This window comes from Zeus faber (assembly GCF_960531495.2).
Source record: "Zeus faber genome assembly, chromosome: 11".
NCBI classification, from domain to species: domain Eukaryota; kingdom Metazoa; phylum Chordata; class Actinopteri; order Zeiformes; family Zeidae; genus Zeus; species Zeus faber.
In genome coordinates, this window is record NC_137205.1 from 30,726,291 (window position 1) to 30,743,126 (window position 16,836).

Consider the following 16,836-nt stretch of genomic DNA (forward strand, 5'->3'; position numbering starts at 1 on the left):
ATGTTTATGTTTTTCCATGTGCATTTTGTTGTTTGGTTCTATGTTTATGTTTTTCCGTGTACATGTTGTTGTTTGTTTCTATGTTTATTTGTTTCACCCGTGATGATTCTCTCTTCTCTGAGTGGAAATTAGTTGTTTATAGACCCAAACATGGTCAGATGGTTTTCCAAAGAAGGAGGGTTGGCGGTGGTTCTGTACAACATCAAGCTGTGCTCTCGTCCTGCTACAGCTCGTCCACAGGACAGAGTTGTTGCAGCACTTGTTGATGATTAAAGAATGAATAAAGAGTGTCATTGCAGGTTGACAAGTTGAACTCCACCTGCAAACTCTGTCCTAGATGCAATGGAACAAATACTCTGTGTTGTATGCTGACAGCAGAAGGGGAAGAAAAAAAGATAATTACAAAAAAATCTATCTCTCTATCTATCTATCTATCTATCTATCTATCTATCTATCTATCTATCTATCTATCTATCTATCTATCTATCTATCTATCTATCTATCTATCTATCTATCTATCTGTCTGTCTGTCTGTCTGTCCGTCTATCCATCTGTCTATCTATCTATCTATCTATCTATCTATCTATCTATCTATCTATCTATCTATCTATCTATCATCTATCTGTCTGTCTGTCTGTCTGTCTGTCTGTCCGTCTATCCATCTGTCTATCTATCTATCTATCTATCTATCTATCTATCTATCTATCTATCTATCTATCTATCTAGATGTCTAGATGTCTAGATGTGTGTGTGTAAGTCATGTAGATGCAGCACTCAGCAACAATTGATGTTTGACATCTATCTGCAGCCATCGATACACTAGATATATCTGGGCATCCAAGCACGTACAGTGCACAACACACACACACACACACACGCATGCACACGCACACACACACGCACACGCACACGCACACACACACTGTAAACACCAAATTGCTTTTCCTTGATTCTCTGTTTGGGGAGGTGTGCACCACAGAGGGGATGTGTCAAAACCTGTCATTATTCTCACTCCCTAACACCCCCCCCCCACCCCCTCCCCTGGGACAGCTGGGTGTGCATGGGTTTGGTCATATTAAAAACATGTTATAATCCTTGGTAATTAGGGAAATGATTATTATTAGAATAGAGAGAGAGAGAGAGATCATAAGGCGTGTTCAGAGACTACCATTGGTTATTATAAAAATCCTCGTCACAAAAACACTTCTTAAATGATGGGTTGGATAATAAAAAATATTCCATTTAAAGATTTGGGATTTCAATGCAATACATTATACCGGAGGCTATATACATACAGTCTATTTATAGTGAGGGTGGGGTCTTTATTTTAACGTTAGGGTGTTTGAAGGTAGATTTACAAACAAGGACAATTAATTTCTGAGAACAAAGGAATGTGTTTCATGACTAATAATGACTTTGTAAGGTTGTTTGATTTTTTTTTTCTTTTAAGGAAATATGTGAATGGTCCGTGGTGCTGCGCGCGTCAGAGCTGCGTGGAGTCAGTGGAGTGCGCACAGTTGGAGTCGGTGGATTTTCGCAGCAGCAACCAGTTGTTGGTGTGAAGCATCAAGTGAGCATCCCCTCCCGGGCTGTCTAGACCCGCAGCGGACACAAGCAGTGGACACACCAGTCCGACCTAAAAGGGGGAAAAAGTCACCAGACAGTGTGTGCGTGTCTGTGTGCGTGTGTGTGCGTGTTCGGACACGCGTGTCCACTTAGTATGAGGCGCGATGGCTTGGTGTGAGCGCGGGGTCCAGACGCTCCTGGCCACGGCCGGGGCTTTCGCCGCCTTCAGCCTCATGACCATCGCCATCGGCACGGACTACTGGCTGTACTCCCGTGCCTACATCTGCAACGCCACCAACACGTCCACGGAGGACAGCCAGCCCCAGCCCCGCACCAAGAAGGGGGATCTGACGCACTCCGGGCTGTGGAGGATCTGCTGCATCGAAGGTAAGCGCGCCCTCAAGTTGCTCGGACTCAGCGTCAGCCCTGATTCGTTCGGTTTTGGGGGGAATTGTGGGATGAGTGGCGCGTTCCGAACGATCTTTCTGGACTCTTTTTCATGGCAACTTCTTAGAGCTTCTCTGCTCAGTGTAGGTGTGAGTTGACAAAGAGCTCCGTCCCGTTACGCACGGCTTGTGACGGTCTCAACATGCGCTTTAAATTAAAAAACAACAACTACGCTACAGCAGATGACATCAAGGCTTCGCGCAAACTGCTGCAAAATCACAAAACACCAGACAAATGTCCACAGAGGCGCGCTCGCAAACACACGGCAACAAATGAAGGGAATATAGTCAAGAGTGACGACAGATCACGGTGCGTAAAACCCAAAAGGAACCTGCAGCTTTGTTCCATTCTGCTGCTGTTTCCACAACCGCCCACAGCATAAGAAGGTGTGGCGCATTATGGGATGTATCATGGGATGTCACCCCCGTGGCAGGGACGCACTCATTCACCAGGAGCCCGGTCCACCTTCATTCATGTCTCCGGTGTGTGTGTGTGTGTGTGTGTGATGCTGTTGCTTGGCAACATCGCTGACATCGCCATGGAAACGTGCCCGGCGCTTCAAAAATAGATGACTGGGTTCACGTCATGTCCGAGCGAAGAACAAAACGTTATTAGTAGAAGAACATCTGCAGGACCAACCTTCTCTCCTTCTGCTTACTTTAGTTTTAGTTTTTTTGGTTTTGTTTTTTTTTGACGCCACTGACGTCACCTTCCATTCAGGGCTGATCGATCCATTCAGGCTGCGCATGCGCCGCCGGCCAGGAACTCAACAAGATTCGACGACACATTAGGAATGGGTTATTTCCCATCGAACTCGTGTGACCGAGTGCGTGTAACAGCGTCAAGCAGCGGCCGGGCGCACAGCCGGGGGTGAGGACGGGACGGCGAGAGGAGCGCCCACGGCCGCGGTGCTGAAACTGGACCGACCTGCAGGGGCTTCACCAACATTTAGATGAAGTTGACAACTTGACTTTCTGAATTGAACCATCACACCACGAACACCCACACTCACATAGTTGCCAAATAGCAATAATAATATTTTATCCGTCTTGTTATCTGTTTCAGAACAAGGCATTAATACCACTTTTTCATTCATGGAATATATCATCTTGGACCTGTCTATGATTGAATCTAAGTGACCTGTGCTTTTAGACTTTATTAAACACACAGCGCTTAGATGGGTCTTGGGCCAAACAGGCTCCAAACATGTCTGACACAAACCAGTGCCTCTGAAGGGCAGCGGCGCCCAGAATCCAGAGGCTGTGGATCTCAAATAGGTACACGGCGTAGGACTTTATTGTTTTAGTCCAACCCAACAAAAATCCAGCCTGTAGGGCCCTCCCAGTGTATAATTTCCCCTTCTGTGGCAAAATAAAAAAATGGAGATCCATAAGTATAGACACATGGGAGGAAGACTTGACCCCCGGTCGGAATGACGCTTCCTGACCGTCCAAGACAATGAGAAAATGAAACGATGTCAGATTGTCACCTTTCTCCCTCTCTCTCCATCTGAGACGACGTTACTTTGAAACAAGCCTCTGAGGTGGGTCACATATCTCAGATTTCCGTGCTGGACGGATCGTTTCTCGTCCTCTGCCCACGGGGGGGGGGGGCAGCGGCGTCTCATGGGCTGTTGTGTTCCCCGCTTGGCGAGAGCCGAGAGCCGCCGCGGTGTCTTCTCCACGGACGCGCCTTCATCTCCCCGTGCGCAATTATGGGATTTGTATTTCAACAGCCTTCCCCGTCATACGTTTATGCATGAGCCCCGCGCCGGGCTTTACGGGATCATTGGAGTCTGCCGCCGCTCAAAGACAAGCGCGAAGAGCCAGAAATGAACGACATCACTGGCACGGCGTCACCTTTTCATCCGATTAATGCTCCATGTTTCCAGTAAAACACGCCGTCTCACTCCGGACCGGCTCCAGCGGGGAGGGAGTTGTCGTTTTCCTTTGTGGGGTTGACGGTGTTATTTAATGCGGGTTGGACGTAGCGGCGTGGATGTGTGCGTGCGTGCGTGCGTGCGTGCGTGTGTGTGTGTGTGTGTGTGTGTCCACAGGTCTGTAATTAAAATGCGAGGACTGAAAGGCCGCCCGGGCACTAATTAGCCAGTGGGCCTCGACTTCTGCCTGCCTCCTTTTCTTTCTTCTCCTCTTCCCCTCTTCCCCTCTTCCCCTCTCCCCCTCTTCCCCTCTTCCCCTCTTCCCCTCTTCCCCTCTCCCCCTCTTCCCCTCGCCGTTGCTTGTTATGTTTTCTCTTTATTCCTCCTCTCCATCACGGCCTTCAATGGGTCTTTTTTTTCCGGCTATTCTCTATTTAATGGATTTCTTTTTTCCTCCTCTTAATCACTTGCATCCACAGCTCTCTCTTCTCCTTTTCCGTGCCGTCCCTTTGTTTTACCCTTTGCCTAGAAGCTCCTCGTTTGTCTCTCTCTCTCTCTCTCCTCCTCTCCTCCTCTCCTGTCCTCTCCCTTTCCCTCCATCCTCTCCTCTCCTCTCTGCCCCCTACTCCTCTCCCCTCCACTATCCTCTCCCTCATCCTCCTCTTATTTTCTTCTTATCCTCCCTGTAAGCAGTTGATTTGCAGTAGTTCAACTTTCCCCAGGCGTCCTCATTCCCTGTCAACGTAGCTTAATGGAGTTTATCTTTGAGGTTATTGCCATGACAACACCGCTGTGGTTATTGGCAGTTTCCTTGCTGACCTCATTGGAACGGTTCATTATATTCGACTCTGCTGCTCCAACAGAGTTCTGAAGAGGTTTTATCCAAAATGCAGCCATTGTTATAGAGGTAATAGTGATGTCTATTGTCTTTACTGACTGTCTATATGGTGAGTTTATGAAGAAAGTGTATATATATATATAAATATATATATATATATATATATATATATATATATATATATATATATATATATATATATATATATATATATATATATATATATATATATGTATCACTTGGGACATGATATTTTCCTTGTTTATTGGGGGGAGACAGAAACGAAAATACACATAAAACAGCAAATAAATAACAGAAATAAATAAAGCTGCAGGCAGCAATGAACAGGGTCCAGCTTAGTTGTGTTAGATAGGAATTACAGTTTTCTGAGTTCCCGTAAAACACACCATCACTTCGTATCGACATTACTTTTTACTAATACAAGAACACACTTGTTGCGTGTTATGACTTTATCCTTAAAACAAGAGTCTGTCTACTTCCTGTAGTCCACAGAGTCCTGCCGCGCGGGGTCTCTGTGGAAGGAAATCACTCCGTGTGGAAGTTCCCAACAACACGCTTCCATTTGAGTGGATTTAACACTGCATTTCATCAACTTTTTAAAACTTTTGGGACTAAAATAAAACAGGCACGATTCGGACCCGTTGCTCTGGAGCTGCAAGTGAACTCCATGTGTCGGGTCACAAACACAGAATATGTTTTGGACCGTTTTCCACTCCTACAGTTTGTGTGGATTTACGTCTGGACCAATCAACGTGCACTTACGTCACTGCATGTTGCTCTTTTGGCATTGATTTTAAATATCCCTGAAGAACGGTGTTTTAAGAATTACGATCGTTCCTGGATGGCGCAGTGCGGACACAAAAGAAAAGGTTGCTTCCTCCAAGGGCTCATAGAACTGCCTGTGGTGCCAAAACGTCTTCCGGGGCTTTGTAAAAACGCAACACGAGTTACAGTTTTCCGAGTTTCCTTTAAACGCAGCCCCGGCTCAAACTGTCTGTCTAGATGTCGTACTCGCAAGTAGCTGGAGGGCAAAGCGGCCTGCTGCTGAAACCAATCGAGATCGATATTATCGATATCATATTATATTGATCAAACTCGATCGACAAGATGCCTGAAACGTCCCGGTTCTAATGAGATGTCAACCATGTCTGTGCGTACTGTACTGGTTGTCATGTTTCAGATACTTTTAGGCCAAAAAACGCAGAGAATGAAAATAAAAAGACGCTGAGCAATAACACTAGGGATCCAGCCCTGCGGGCGGAACCCCAAATTATGAATAAATAAAATATTATGATATTGTATTCAAATATATAAACAATATAAGTTATAATCACAATAAGAATAATTGTAATAATACATATTATTAATAATAACAACATATAATAATAATAATAATAATAATAATAATAATAATAATAATAATACAAATTATTAATAATAGCAACCTATAATAATAATGGTAAAATAATAAAGTTAAGAACAACATTAAAATTCATCAAAAACAATTCAAATGGATTGTTTATTCTTAATAATATTAATCTTTAAAGTGTATTTCTGCTCTTACAAATGATGTGCAACGTCAATACCACAGACAGTGTCATAACACGGCATTTGTGCCAATAGTCTTTTTATAATGTTATTGTGATCGTTGTTTTGCAAACACACTGGTTTTCAGAGGCATGAGAGCTCTCTCCAGCTGACACGACACTGCACATGGAACAATCACTCAACGTGCATTTCAGAGCTCTTCATTCACGTCCAAAGACCTGATTTCACATGCGTGCAGCGTGCCAGGCAGAGCTTTGTTTGGAGAATTCCTGCCATGGTGACAATTTAATAAACCAACTGTCGGTCATATCGGCCGCAAATCTCAGATGCCGTCACCAGATTGCTTTCATATCAGCCTCACGTGATCTCCCAATTTAGCGTACTTTTAATTAAAATCGGCCGAGTTGCTATGGTGCTCAGGTCTGTACTCTCGAGCTCTTTGTTTTGTGGTGCAACGTAAATCCGAACGGTCTGTGTTTCTGATGGTGTACAGGTATGGATGTGTGTGTGCGTGCGTGCGTGTGTGTTTTGAACCCTGCTCTGTTAAACCTCATCACTCAACCTTCCGTATGCAACACCACGGAGACGCTCTGTCCTCCACCTTCAGCGGCTCCACCTTCCGGAGCTGGAGGGCCCGCGGGTGTTGAAGGGCGTGGGCATCGATCTGGTTTCCCGGCTCTTCTGGACGCTGGGGGGGGGGGGGGGGGGGCAGGTGTTTGTCATGTAGCTTGGTTGTTATTGTCTGCTACCACGGTGAACTTTGGACGACAGAAAGCTTATTGGTCAATTCCTCTGAGGCTGGGCCCTTATTGGATGAGCTGTGTTAATTCGCTGTAATGATGAAGTAAATCATCCTGTTGCCCCAAGCACAACTGTCTGACAGCTGTTTCACTCCAAGCGCGAGTGTGTGTGTGTGTGTGTGTGTGTGTGTGTGTGTGTGTGTGTGTGTGTGTGTGTGTGTGTGTGTGTGTGTGCGCGCTCGTGCGTGTGCATGCGCGAGCACCCCCTTGTTCATTCAGTCAAATCAAATTTTTGATCAGATCTACTGATCCTAATGTTGTCAGACGCCCCCCATTTACATCCAGCCAATCAGATCACAACGTCACAGTGAAAAGCCACGCCCACGTTCACAAGCCACGCCCACACAGGACGCGCATGACCCTGCTTCACGGGAACCTTTTCGATTCCCACCTGTGGTTTGCACCTGTCACTCAAAGGTCAAAGCTCAGCTCATGAATACCGTCTTGGGAAAGGCCACGCCCCCCTGAGTGTTGGACCGAAAGTCATTGTGGATGAAACTATTTAAAAAAAAAAAAGTTCAAATACACAAAATGATTCTGTATGACTTATAACGACATTTGAGGTTTGTGACTATACAGGACTAAAATATAATTACGACTGATATATTTTTTGGGTCTGACTTTCACACGTTGTGTAAAACTCCAGAATTTGGAATCCCAGAAATTAGCAGTTTTTTTTGTCGCTTTTTATCAACTCATCTGTTATTAACTCATCCTTCTCTGACATTTCCCACAATCCCCCTGTGCTGCTTCCTCTTTCTTTCTTCATGCAGCGCCTCCGTCCCCACCCCCCCCTCCGCCTCCACCAGTCCGTTATATTCCCACATATTTAACGTTATTGTGTTTCTTTTTGTGCGTGTGCACGTTGCTGTGCGCTCACACACACACACACACACACACACACACACACACACACACACACACACACACACACACACACGCACACACACACTAACCTCAGACTTTACTTAGATAACCGCCACTCGTACATCAGGAGGCCAGAGGCAGCGGCTTCTAATCTGATTCCCAATCAGATTGCAATATCACCCGCTACTCCCTCACTCCTACAGTATAACACACACACGCACACACACACACACACACACACACACACACACACACACACACACACACACTCACACTCACACTCACACATACCCATACACACACACATTCACACACACACACACACACACACACTCACTTACACACACACACACACACACACACACACACACACACACACACACACACACACACACACACACACACACACACTCGGGAGAGGCGTCAGACAGGCTGGGATGATGAGTCTGGGGAACATGGGAGAAGAAAAGGTGGAGAAGAATAGCAGAGACGAGGAAAGAAGGATGTCTTTCAGTGCGGTGAAGCAAGACAACGAACTGAGATGAAAAAAAACAAAAACCTTTTCAACAAATAAGGATGTGTCACGCTGCTGCCGGCCTACGTCAGGCACACAGGACCGAGGAGCAGAGACATGGGTCATTTAGAGCAACACTACGTCATTTCTTTTACCCTGAAATAACAGCTTCAGAAACATTCTGATGTCACAGTGGCTGGTGATGTGGAGAGCGGCACCTTATCCAACACCTGTTCTTACACTACGTAGCTTCTGTGTTTGGGTACGAAACCCCACGAGAAGTGTGTTCCGCTTCAGGGCACTACGTCACCCCCTTGATATTTGGCTCCGGAGCCGCAGGGAGGGAGGCCTGGACCGAGGGCGAGGCCGGTGCCAGCAGCGCTGTAGCCAAGGTGTACGTCATATCTGCGTTTGTACCATAGACTGCTGTTGAAACGTGGCCCATAAGGTTCAAAATCGTCCAGTAAAACACATTATTTTCGGAACGGCGAGTTCTGCGAGAATGGTGTAAAAGTGCAAATCGCCAAATCCCAAATACCAAAAGTAACATGGCGCCGCTTTAAACACCTGACACTGTAAAATCAATACTATGATCTACTTATAATATGCAATAAGGATGAAAACATGTCTGAGTTGAAGGCATCAGACTCCAGTCATCTAGAGAAACCCTTCAAAGCAAGATTGGCTTGGAAAATGCAGAGTTGAAACGAATGAAATCAGGAGAAGCATGTAATTCATGAAACCAGCATTGAAGCCTTTTTTGGATTTTGGATTATGATGACAACAAACGTGCCATGAGGTATCCTAGCAACGGAACCACAATGCAGACACGGGAGGCCGACAGGCCCTCTGAGGGTTTTTACTACAAACCTGGCAGTGGTGCAGGCTCAGGTGCACCCAGGAAGAGCAGGCGGGACAGGTGAGACGGGGTCAGAGCAGGGAGTCTGGAGGCGTGGCCGGGGGTCCAGGACGATCTGGCGCCGGAGGAAGGGAACGGCAGAGGTTTGGTGCGGGGTCACTGACTGCTGGTGGCCTCCGTGCGGAGCGAGCCTTGATCGCTGAGCGTCGTCGAGGTGCTGGGACCCGGGACCTGAGCGGAGGAGAGAGATGGAGGGAAAATGAGGGGTGGAGCCACGCACACACACACTCACACACACACACACACACACACACCGTACCATACTCCTGGTGTTGTTTCATGAACACACCATGCGTGCCGTGTTTTGCTGTCTTATCTACACTGCTCTTCTTTTTTTGCCTTGTGAGCCACCACGTGGTAGCACACGCGAACTTAAAGGTCACCTGTTCTGCAAAACTCATCTTTTTCACTGCTTGTGCACTATGCATGTGGGTCACAGGTGGAACTACTAACACACACACACACACACACACACACACACACACACTGTGAAATAGAACAACTCAGTCAGTTTTTTGTGAGGCGTCAATTCCAGAAAACACGTGGTGAGACACAACGTTCAGATTGGTGTCTCAGTCCTACATCACGTTGAGACACAGGAGAAGTAGAACCGCCCTCCGTCTGAGTAACCCCACCCGCCGCTGAGACATAACGCGGAGAATAACGAGCGCCGCTGGGAGCTGCTCTGTTGGCTTGCAGACCAGCACAAATCTTTTCAAAGGAAGAGGAATTAAAATAAAACCAACTGGCTGTGAAGGAACTGCAGACGGTGGAAATGGAAGCGTTTAAAAAATAATTCTGTGTGTTTCTTTCTATAAATGTGAAAATAAAGGGTGTGGTTGACAGACTGTAGGCTGCGGTGTGCGATCCGCAGTGTCTCCCCAAACGAAACCAATAAACACAGTGTTTTTACTGCAGATGTTTTTATTTTATTTATCACATTTTATTTTCCCGATGGAGTGATTTATGTCACCGGGAATTAAAGCTCAAACCCCATTGGCTCAGAGAACAAGGGGCCTCAGGAGGGAGGCTCCTCCCACTTAAACAGCCCTTTCTGGAACAGAATGGTTTAGAGGGATGTTAGAATGGCTAGAATGCATAGTCTGAGTGGTATTTTCAGCAAGAAAAAAACATGTTTTCGGGACCTCAGATACCTATATTAGCTTGTTGAAAAGGAGCATACTTGGTCCTCATTCAGAGCACGCGGTCCCGTTGTACATCCCCGCACAGACACAGAAACGTGCGCTCCACTTCCAGCTCTTGATTTCACACTAATTAATCCGACCTCCCTTATTAGACGGCAGACCCAGTTCATGGCTATGACACGCCCTTCCCCAGCTGAGTCGCGGCTCCGACCCCCCTGGAGGCGAACCAGGGAAATGCAGCTGGCAGGCGGCTCCTGGCGGTATTGCCGCTTGATGACAGGGGTGTAGCTTTTTTTTTTTTTTTTGAAACTCAAGGAGAGGTCAATCCAGTGCCTGGACGTCTGAGACGCCGCCGGCCCCGAGGGGCCTGAGCCTCAGAGCCGACTCACTTTTAAGGGGCCGCTTAAAGGAAGTGAGAGGATCGGAAAGGCTCGCTGGGGAATACTGTATGTGAATGTGAATCATGCACAGGAAAAGCAGCTCTGATGCACACACACACACACACACACACACACACACACACACACACACACACACACACACACACACACACACACACACACACACACACACACACACACACACACACACAGTAACAAGAAAATAAATACAAACATACACTTACGAACATCGACACAGTTTGATAAAAAACACATAAATGCATGTAGACACACACACAAACACACACACACGTCATGTTCACGTATCGATACACACACACAAAGGTAAATACACACACAAACACACATGTGCAAGTTTAGATACACACACCAACACCTACACACACACACACACACACACACATACAGTGGGAGGAAGTGGAGGTGATGTTCGGCTCTAATGGTGAGCGAGTGATTAGCCTGAGAGCTTCCTCCGTCGCCGTCACCACACGCAGCGTGTCCATTATCTCCCACTCCCCCTCTCCACCCTCCCTCTCTCTCCACCCCCTCTCTCCACCCTCCCTCTCTCTCCCTCCTTCCCTCCCTCTCATTTACACTATGGATTTCTTTTAACTTCACCCTCTCGACACAGTGGTTCCCTCCACCGAACTGCAGCTCTCATGTAACTAGTGTTTCCAGGCGAAGGAAGCCACTTAGCTTTTCCGCGCTCTGAAAGCGTGGTTTTTCTCCGAGCGGTTGGAGCGCCGGGCGATTTGACGGCCGTCGAGCCGATCGGAACAAGCAGTCGCTCGGTCCTCGGCTCCGCTCATCGTGTCAGAGCGTCCGGCCCGTTTCACGGGTTAGAGACCGCACCACAAACAGACAGACTGACTCGTTTATCTACTGAAGACATGGTGCAAAACATAAAGTAACACAAGACACAGGATGGTGATCAGAATCAGAATCAGCTTTATTTGCCCAGTATGTACAAGGAATTTGACTGTTTTTTTCATTACTCTCGATGTACAAACATGGACTAGACATTCAGATGAAACAAAGACAGCGAGGTAAACTTAAACATTTAACTAGTATATACAGATGTAGATGTATATATAAGTACATATACACAATATATATATATATATATATATATATATATATATATATATATATATATATATTCATATAAAAACAACAGCGATGAAATTGTAGAAGGAAGGCAGTTGTGCAGAGTGCAAAGATGCTGGAATAAGTATGGAATAATTAACAGGTTATTTTATATACATGAGTGTGGGAGTTTCTCCTACCACGCGACACCCAAGTGGCGTGTTCAGGGACCTCAGAAGACAGGGGGCTGTAAACATCAGTTTATTGTTGAGAGTTGGCCAGTTGAAATAAGCCCAGGAGCAGATAGAACATGTGTTGTGACACAGACTCCTCTCCTGAGTGAGTGTGGCGATGGGGGATTTAACCTGCTGCTCGTGACACCAACCAACGGGCAACAGGAATGCAGCCACACTGATCCCAGTCACCTCAATCCAGGTCAGGTGTGGCTGCTCAAACCACCCCATCCCCACACCACAATGAGGTGGCTAGATATGACACTATGTGTATATACAGTATGCAATGTACAGTATGTACACCGTGTTTAGGTTTATTTTGACGATGAAAATATGTTAAAAACTGTTTAGCCTCCCAAATATGTAACTTATAATTTGCATGTACAGTGAGTGTTCAGTCTTCCGCCTGGTCTAAGTGTTGAACAGAGTGACAGCGACTGGGAAGGGGCTATTCTTGTGTCTGCTTGTTTCGGCGTGCAGCGCTCTGCAGCGCCCACCAGAGGGGAGGAGTTGGAACAGGTGGTATCCAGGGTGTGGTCTGCACCGATGTTTCCTGCACATTTCCTGACTCTGGACACGTACAAGTGAATGGTGGGCAGGCTGGCACCAATTTTCTATGATGATGGTGATGATGATGGTAATGGTGATGATGGTGATGACAGTGATGATGATGGTGATGATGATGGTGATGATGATGATGGGGATGATGGTGATGATGATGATGATGATGGTGATGGTGATGGTGATGACGATGGTGATGATGATGACAGTGATGATGATGAGGATGATGATGATGGGATGATGGTGATGATGGTGATGATGATGATGATGATAATGGTGATAATGATGCTGGTGATGGGGATAGATGGAACACTGGGAGCCTCGACTTGGGATGGGGAGGAAGGAGGAAGGAGTCTCAAGGGCATCTCAGCCGCGACGTCGGTTCCCACCTGGTGGTTCCTAAGGGATGGAGAAAGAGAGAGAGAGAGAGAGAGAGAGAGAGAGAGAGAGAGGGGTGGAGACCGGGGAGGTGGTGGGTTGTGAAAGCTAAGACAACCGAACGACGGGCGGATCTGACAGGTCGGGCGTGGTCTCCACTCCTGAACCTCAGTCAATTCTAAACCCCATTAAGATGAGAACCAAAGCTGGGAGGCTGGGAAGTCGGCCGTGGACATTATCCAAATATATCTCACTCACAGGGCTCAATAACACATGCCATGGTGGCCGTGGTGTTTTCTAAATTGTTGAGTGAATATTGAATCATAGAAAATACATAAAGATGTGTCTGTGTCCTGCAGGCATCAACCAGGGCAGCTGCTACAGGATCAACCATTTCCCCGACGACAATGACTACGACACAGACAGCTCTGAATACCTGCTGCGTGAGTTCTGTCTGTCTGTCTGTCTGTCTGTCTGTCTGTCTGTCTGACTGTCAATTACCAATGTCACCTGTCTCCTCCATTAAAACTTTAATTATAAATATGAATATAATAGTTTAGATTTTCATCTTCTCTGCAGGAATAGTCCGGGCGTCCAGCGTGTTCCCCATCCTCAGCACCGTGCTGCTGATGCTGGGAGGACTGTGTGTGGGCGTGGGCCGCGTCTACAGCAAGAAGAACAACATCTTGCTCAGCGCCGGCATCCTCTTGGTAGCTGCAGGTGAGCGCGCGGTTTCAATCAAGTGTCCCCTTTTCTTTGACTGACGCCGATGAAACGTGCGTTTTCAAAGACCTTTGACAGTTTAATGTCTCTGTCCAAGCCGACCGGAAAGAACCTTCTTGTCGTTATTGAAGGATCTTTGTTCGACTTCATTTCTCATCCCCGCCCGTCCCCACCAAGCTGAAGGTTTTGATCTGATTGTACCAATAGTAAGCATGCTGTGAACAAAATGAGTCATTAGATCCAAAAAAAACAAAAACCTTTATTTTGTTTTTATTAACTTAAAATTGAGAGATTAAAGTGCCCCTTTTAAGATGAGAACATAATAATAATAATAATTAATAATATATCATATATAATACATATATTAAAAAAATAAAGAAAATAAATAAATAAATATATATATATATATATATATATGTAGTTGATCCAATGTCTTCAATGTGATATTTCTATGAATGAATGAATGAATTATGGAGCATTTTAGATGGCCAGCTTATGGACAGTCTGAAGATGTATCATTATTTCTAAAGGAACTTTCTGTACAGACCCTTGGCAACGCTGGGTTTGGTTGAAATAGAGAACGGCCGGTCAATAAAACACGGATGTGCCCGGGCTGTAATGGAGAAACAACTGCCTGTGTTCCACAGAAAACGCATCAAAACGATGAAGGGCCATTCACCGCCAGAGAGGGTCGGGATCTCAATTTGTCACACGGGGGTAATAACGCCACGGAGGAGCGTTCTGGCCTCATGGAGACACACCGTTAAGGAAGTCAGTGGAAGCCGCTGTCCTGTTATCACACGGCAGCCTTTGGCTAAAGTCACCGGCGATGGATCGGGTTTTTTTTAACTTTCCTCTCTTAAAGAAAAGCATCTTTTCTTTTTAGTAAAACGTATCTTTTGCGCTTTACGCAAGGTCACTACAATCTCTGCAGATGAACCTCAGCGGGAAAAGTGTAGCCGACATTCTGCCCCCGCTGCCATTAAAGGTCACTGTGAAACGGTCTGCTTTTTGGTGCCTCCGTTGACTGTTGGAAGGAGTTGAAAAAATGGGTTTACCAAGGCCAACGCGCATGGACGTTTAGTCAAATTGCATTCGAATTGTAATGAATAAATGCAGAGTGCAGAGCAGTTGATCCTACGCACCTTAAGTTCTTTCTTTTTCACTGCAGCCGTGAGAAAATAAAATCCCTCTTTCACCTGTCCGACTGTCCGCTCTGTCTTACCCTAATTTGTCGCCTCGCTGTGTTCCAGGTCTGAGCAACATAATCGGCATCATCGTCTACATCTCCAGCAACGCCGGCGACCCCAGCGACAAGCGCGACGACGACAGGAAGTACACCTACTCCTACGGCTGGTCCTTCTACTTCGGCGCCCTGTCCTTCATCGTGGCCGAGGCCGTGGCCGTCCTCGCCGTCAACATCTACATCGAGAAGAACAAGGAGGTGCGCTGGCGGGCGCAGCGCGACTTCATCCGCTCGCTCTCCTCCTCCTCTCCGTACTCCCGCATGCCCAGCTTCCGCTACCGCCGGCGGACGTCGCGCTCCAGCTCCCGCTCTACAGAGGCGTCGCGGGAGAACTCGCCGGTCACCGTCCTGAAGGGCCTCCCGTCGCCCAGCCGGGCCCTGGGGGACCTGTCCATGTACGCCCTGGCCAGGGACAGCGTCACCGACAACGCCTACAGCCCCGAGCACGAGGCGGCGGCGGAGTTCCTCCAAGTCCATAACTGTTTCCCCAACGACCTGAAGGATGCCGTCAACCGCCGGACCACGCCCGTGTGAGCGGCCGGCCGGAGAAGACGGACTCTTCCCGGGATCCGTGGGGGAGAAAAGCGGAGACGGAGACGGTGGGCCGACTGCCGAGGCCTGGGGGACTTGTGCGGGTCGCTCCGCCTTGTATATTTGGGAGAGGTTGCCAAGTAAAGCATCGACCGTGGAAGAAGGAACACACGACTGACAGACGAGGGAACCACGAGTCGGACGGAACCTGTGATGACCTACTTCTGGAGAACGTCGCCGCAGCGTAGAGTTCCCATTGTCTGTGTCGTAGCCAATGCAGTGTTAATGATGAGTACTACTGTTCAAAAATGTTGAAATACTGAAGAAAATGGCCGTTTGTGGTTCAACGGCCTTGTTTGTGTGACCTTTCCAACATATCCTCGCGAAAACCCGAGAGGGAAATCTTGAAAAAAAAAAAAAAATGTGCCAATCAACAGTATCCTACCTGTACATTATGAGACACGGTGCTAAATGAAGTATAATCTTGGTATTGAAGTAGTGTTTGAATCGTGTGTGTAGTTGCTATGGAGTGTGGCCCTCTCTGAGTCTGTTTGTCAGCGTGTCCTCATGCCAGCGTGACGTCGGCCTACCTCTGGGTCTTTAGGGCCCGTCATAACTCATTGGTAGAGACACCACGGGTTCTTTACACCGTCTTTAAGAATGATTTATGGCCTTTTAACATGCCACCAAACGATTGGTCCGTTTAACTTATTTCACCTTTAAAGTAGGGTCTTGTGCAACAGTGTGTTTTGACCAGATGACTTGTTAAGCTCTATCATGAACGTCCATCTTGACAGATTGTACATCTGGAGATCCGGATAGGGCCCCGCCCCCGTGAGAGTCCGAAAGGCTTGGCCTCCTCTCGGCCTCCTCCCGGCCTCCTCTCGGCCTCCTCCCGGCCTCCTCTCGGCCTCCTCCCGGCCTCCTCTCGGCCTCCTCCCGGCCTCCTCTCGGCCTCCTCCCGGCCTCCTCTCGGCCTCCTCCCGGCCTCCTCTCGGCCCCCTCTCAGGCCTCCTCTCAGGCCTCTTCTCTGCCTCTTCCCGGCCTCCTCTCAGGCCTCCTCTCTGCCTCCTCTCGGTCGCTCCCCTTTGTCTCTCCGCTGACATTTGGCCATTCAACCAAAACCATTGACC

At 47.3% G+C, this 16,836-nt stretch overlaps 1 protein-coding gene across 1 annotated transcript; it reads left to right on the forward strand.

Annotated features, from left to right (window-relative positions):
- Positions 1-1,730: 1,730 nt before the first annotated feature.
- On the forward strand, positions 1,731-15,706 carry cacng4b (calcium channel, voltage-dependent, gamma subunit 4b; the record flags this gene model as incomplete). The annotated part of the gene is made up of 4 exons (XM_080010222.1): positions 1,731-1,953; positions 13,563-13,646; positions 13,783-13,923; positions 15,180-15,706. 4 exons carry the CDS (start codon positions 1,731-1,733, stop codon positions 15,704-15,706), a joined length of 975 nt encoding a protein of 324 aa, XP_079866348.1.
- Positions 15,707-16,836: the final 1,130 nt, after the last annotated feature.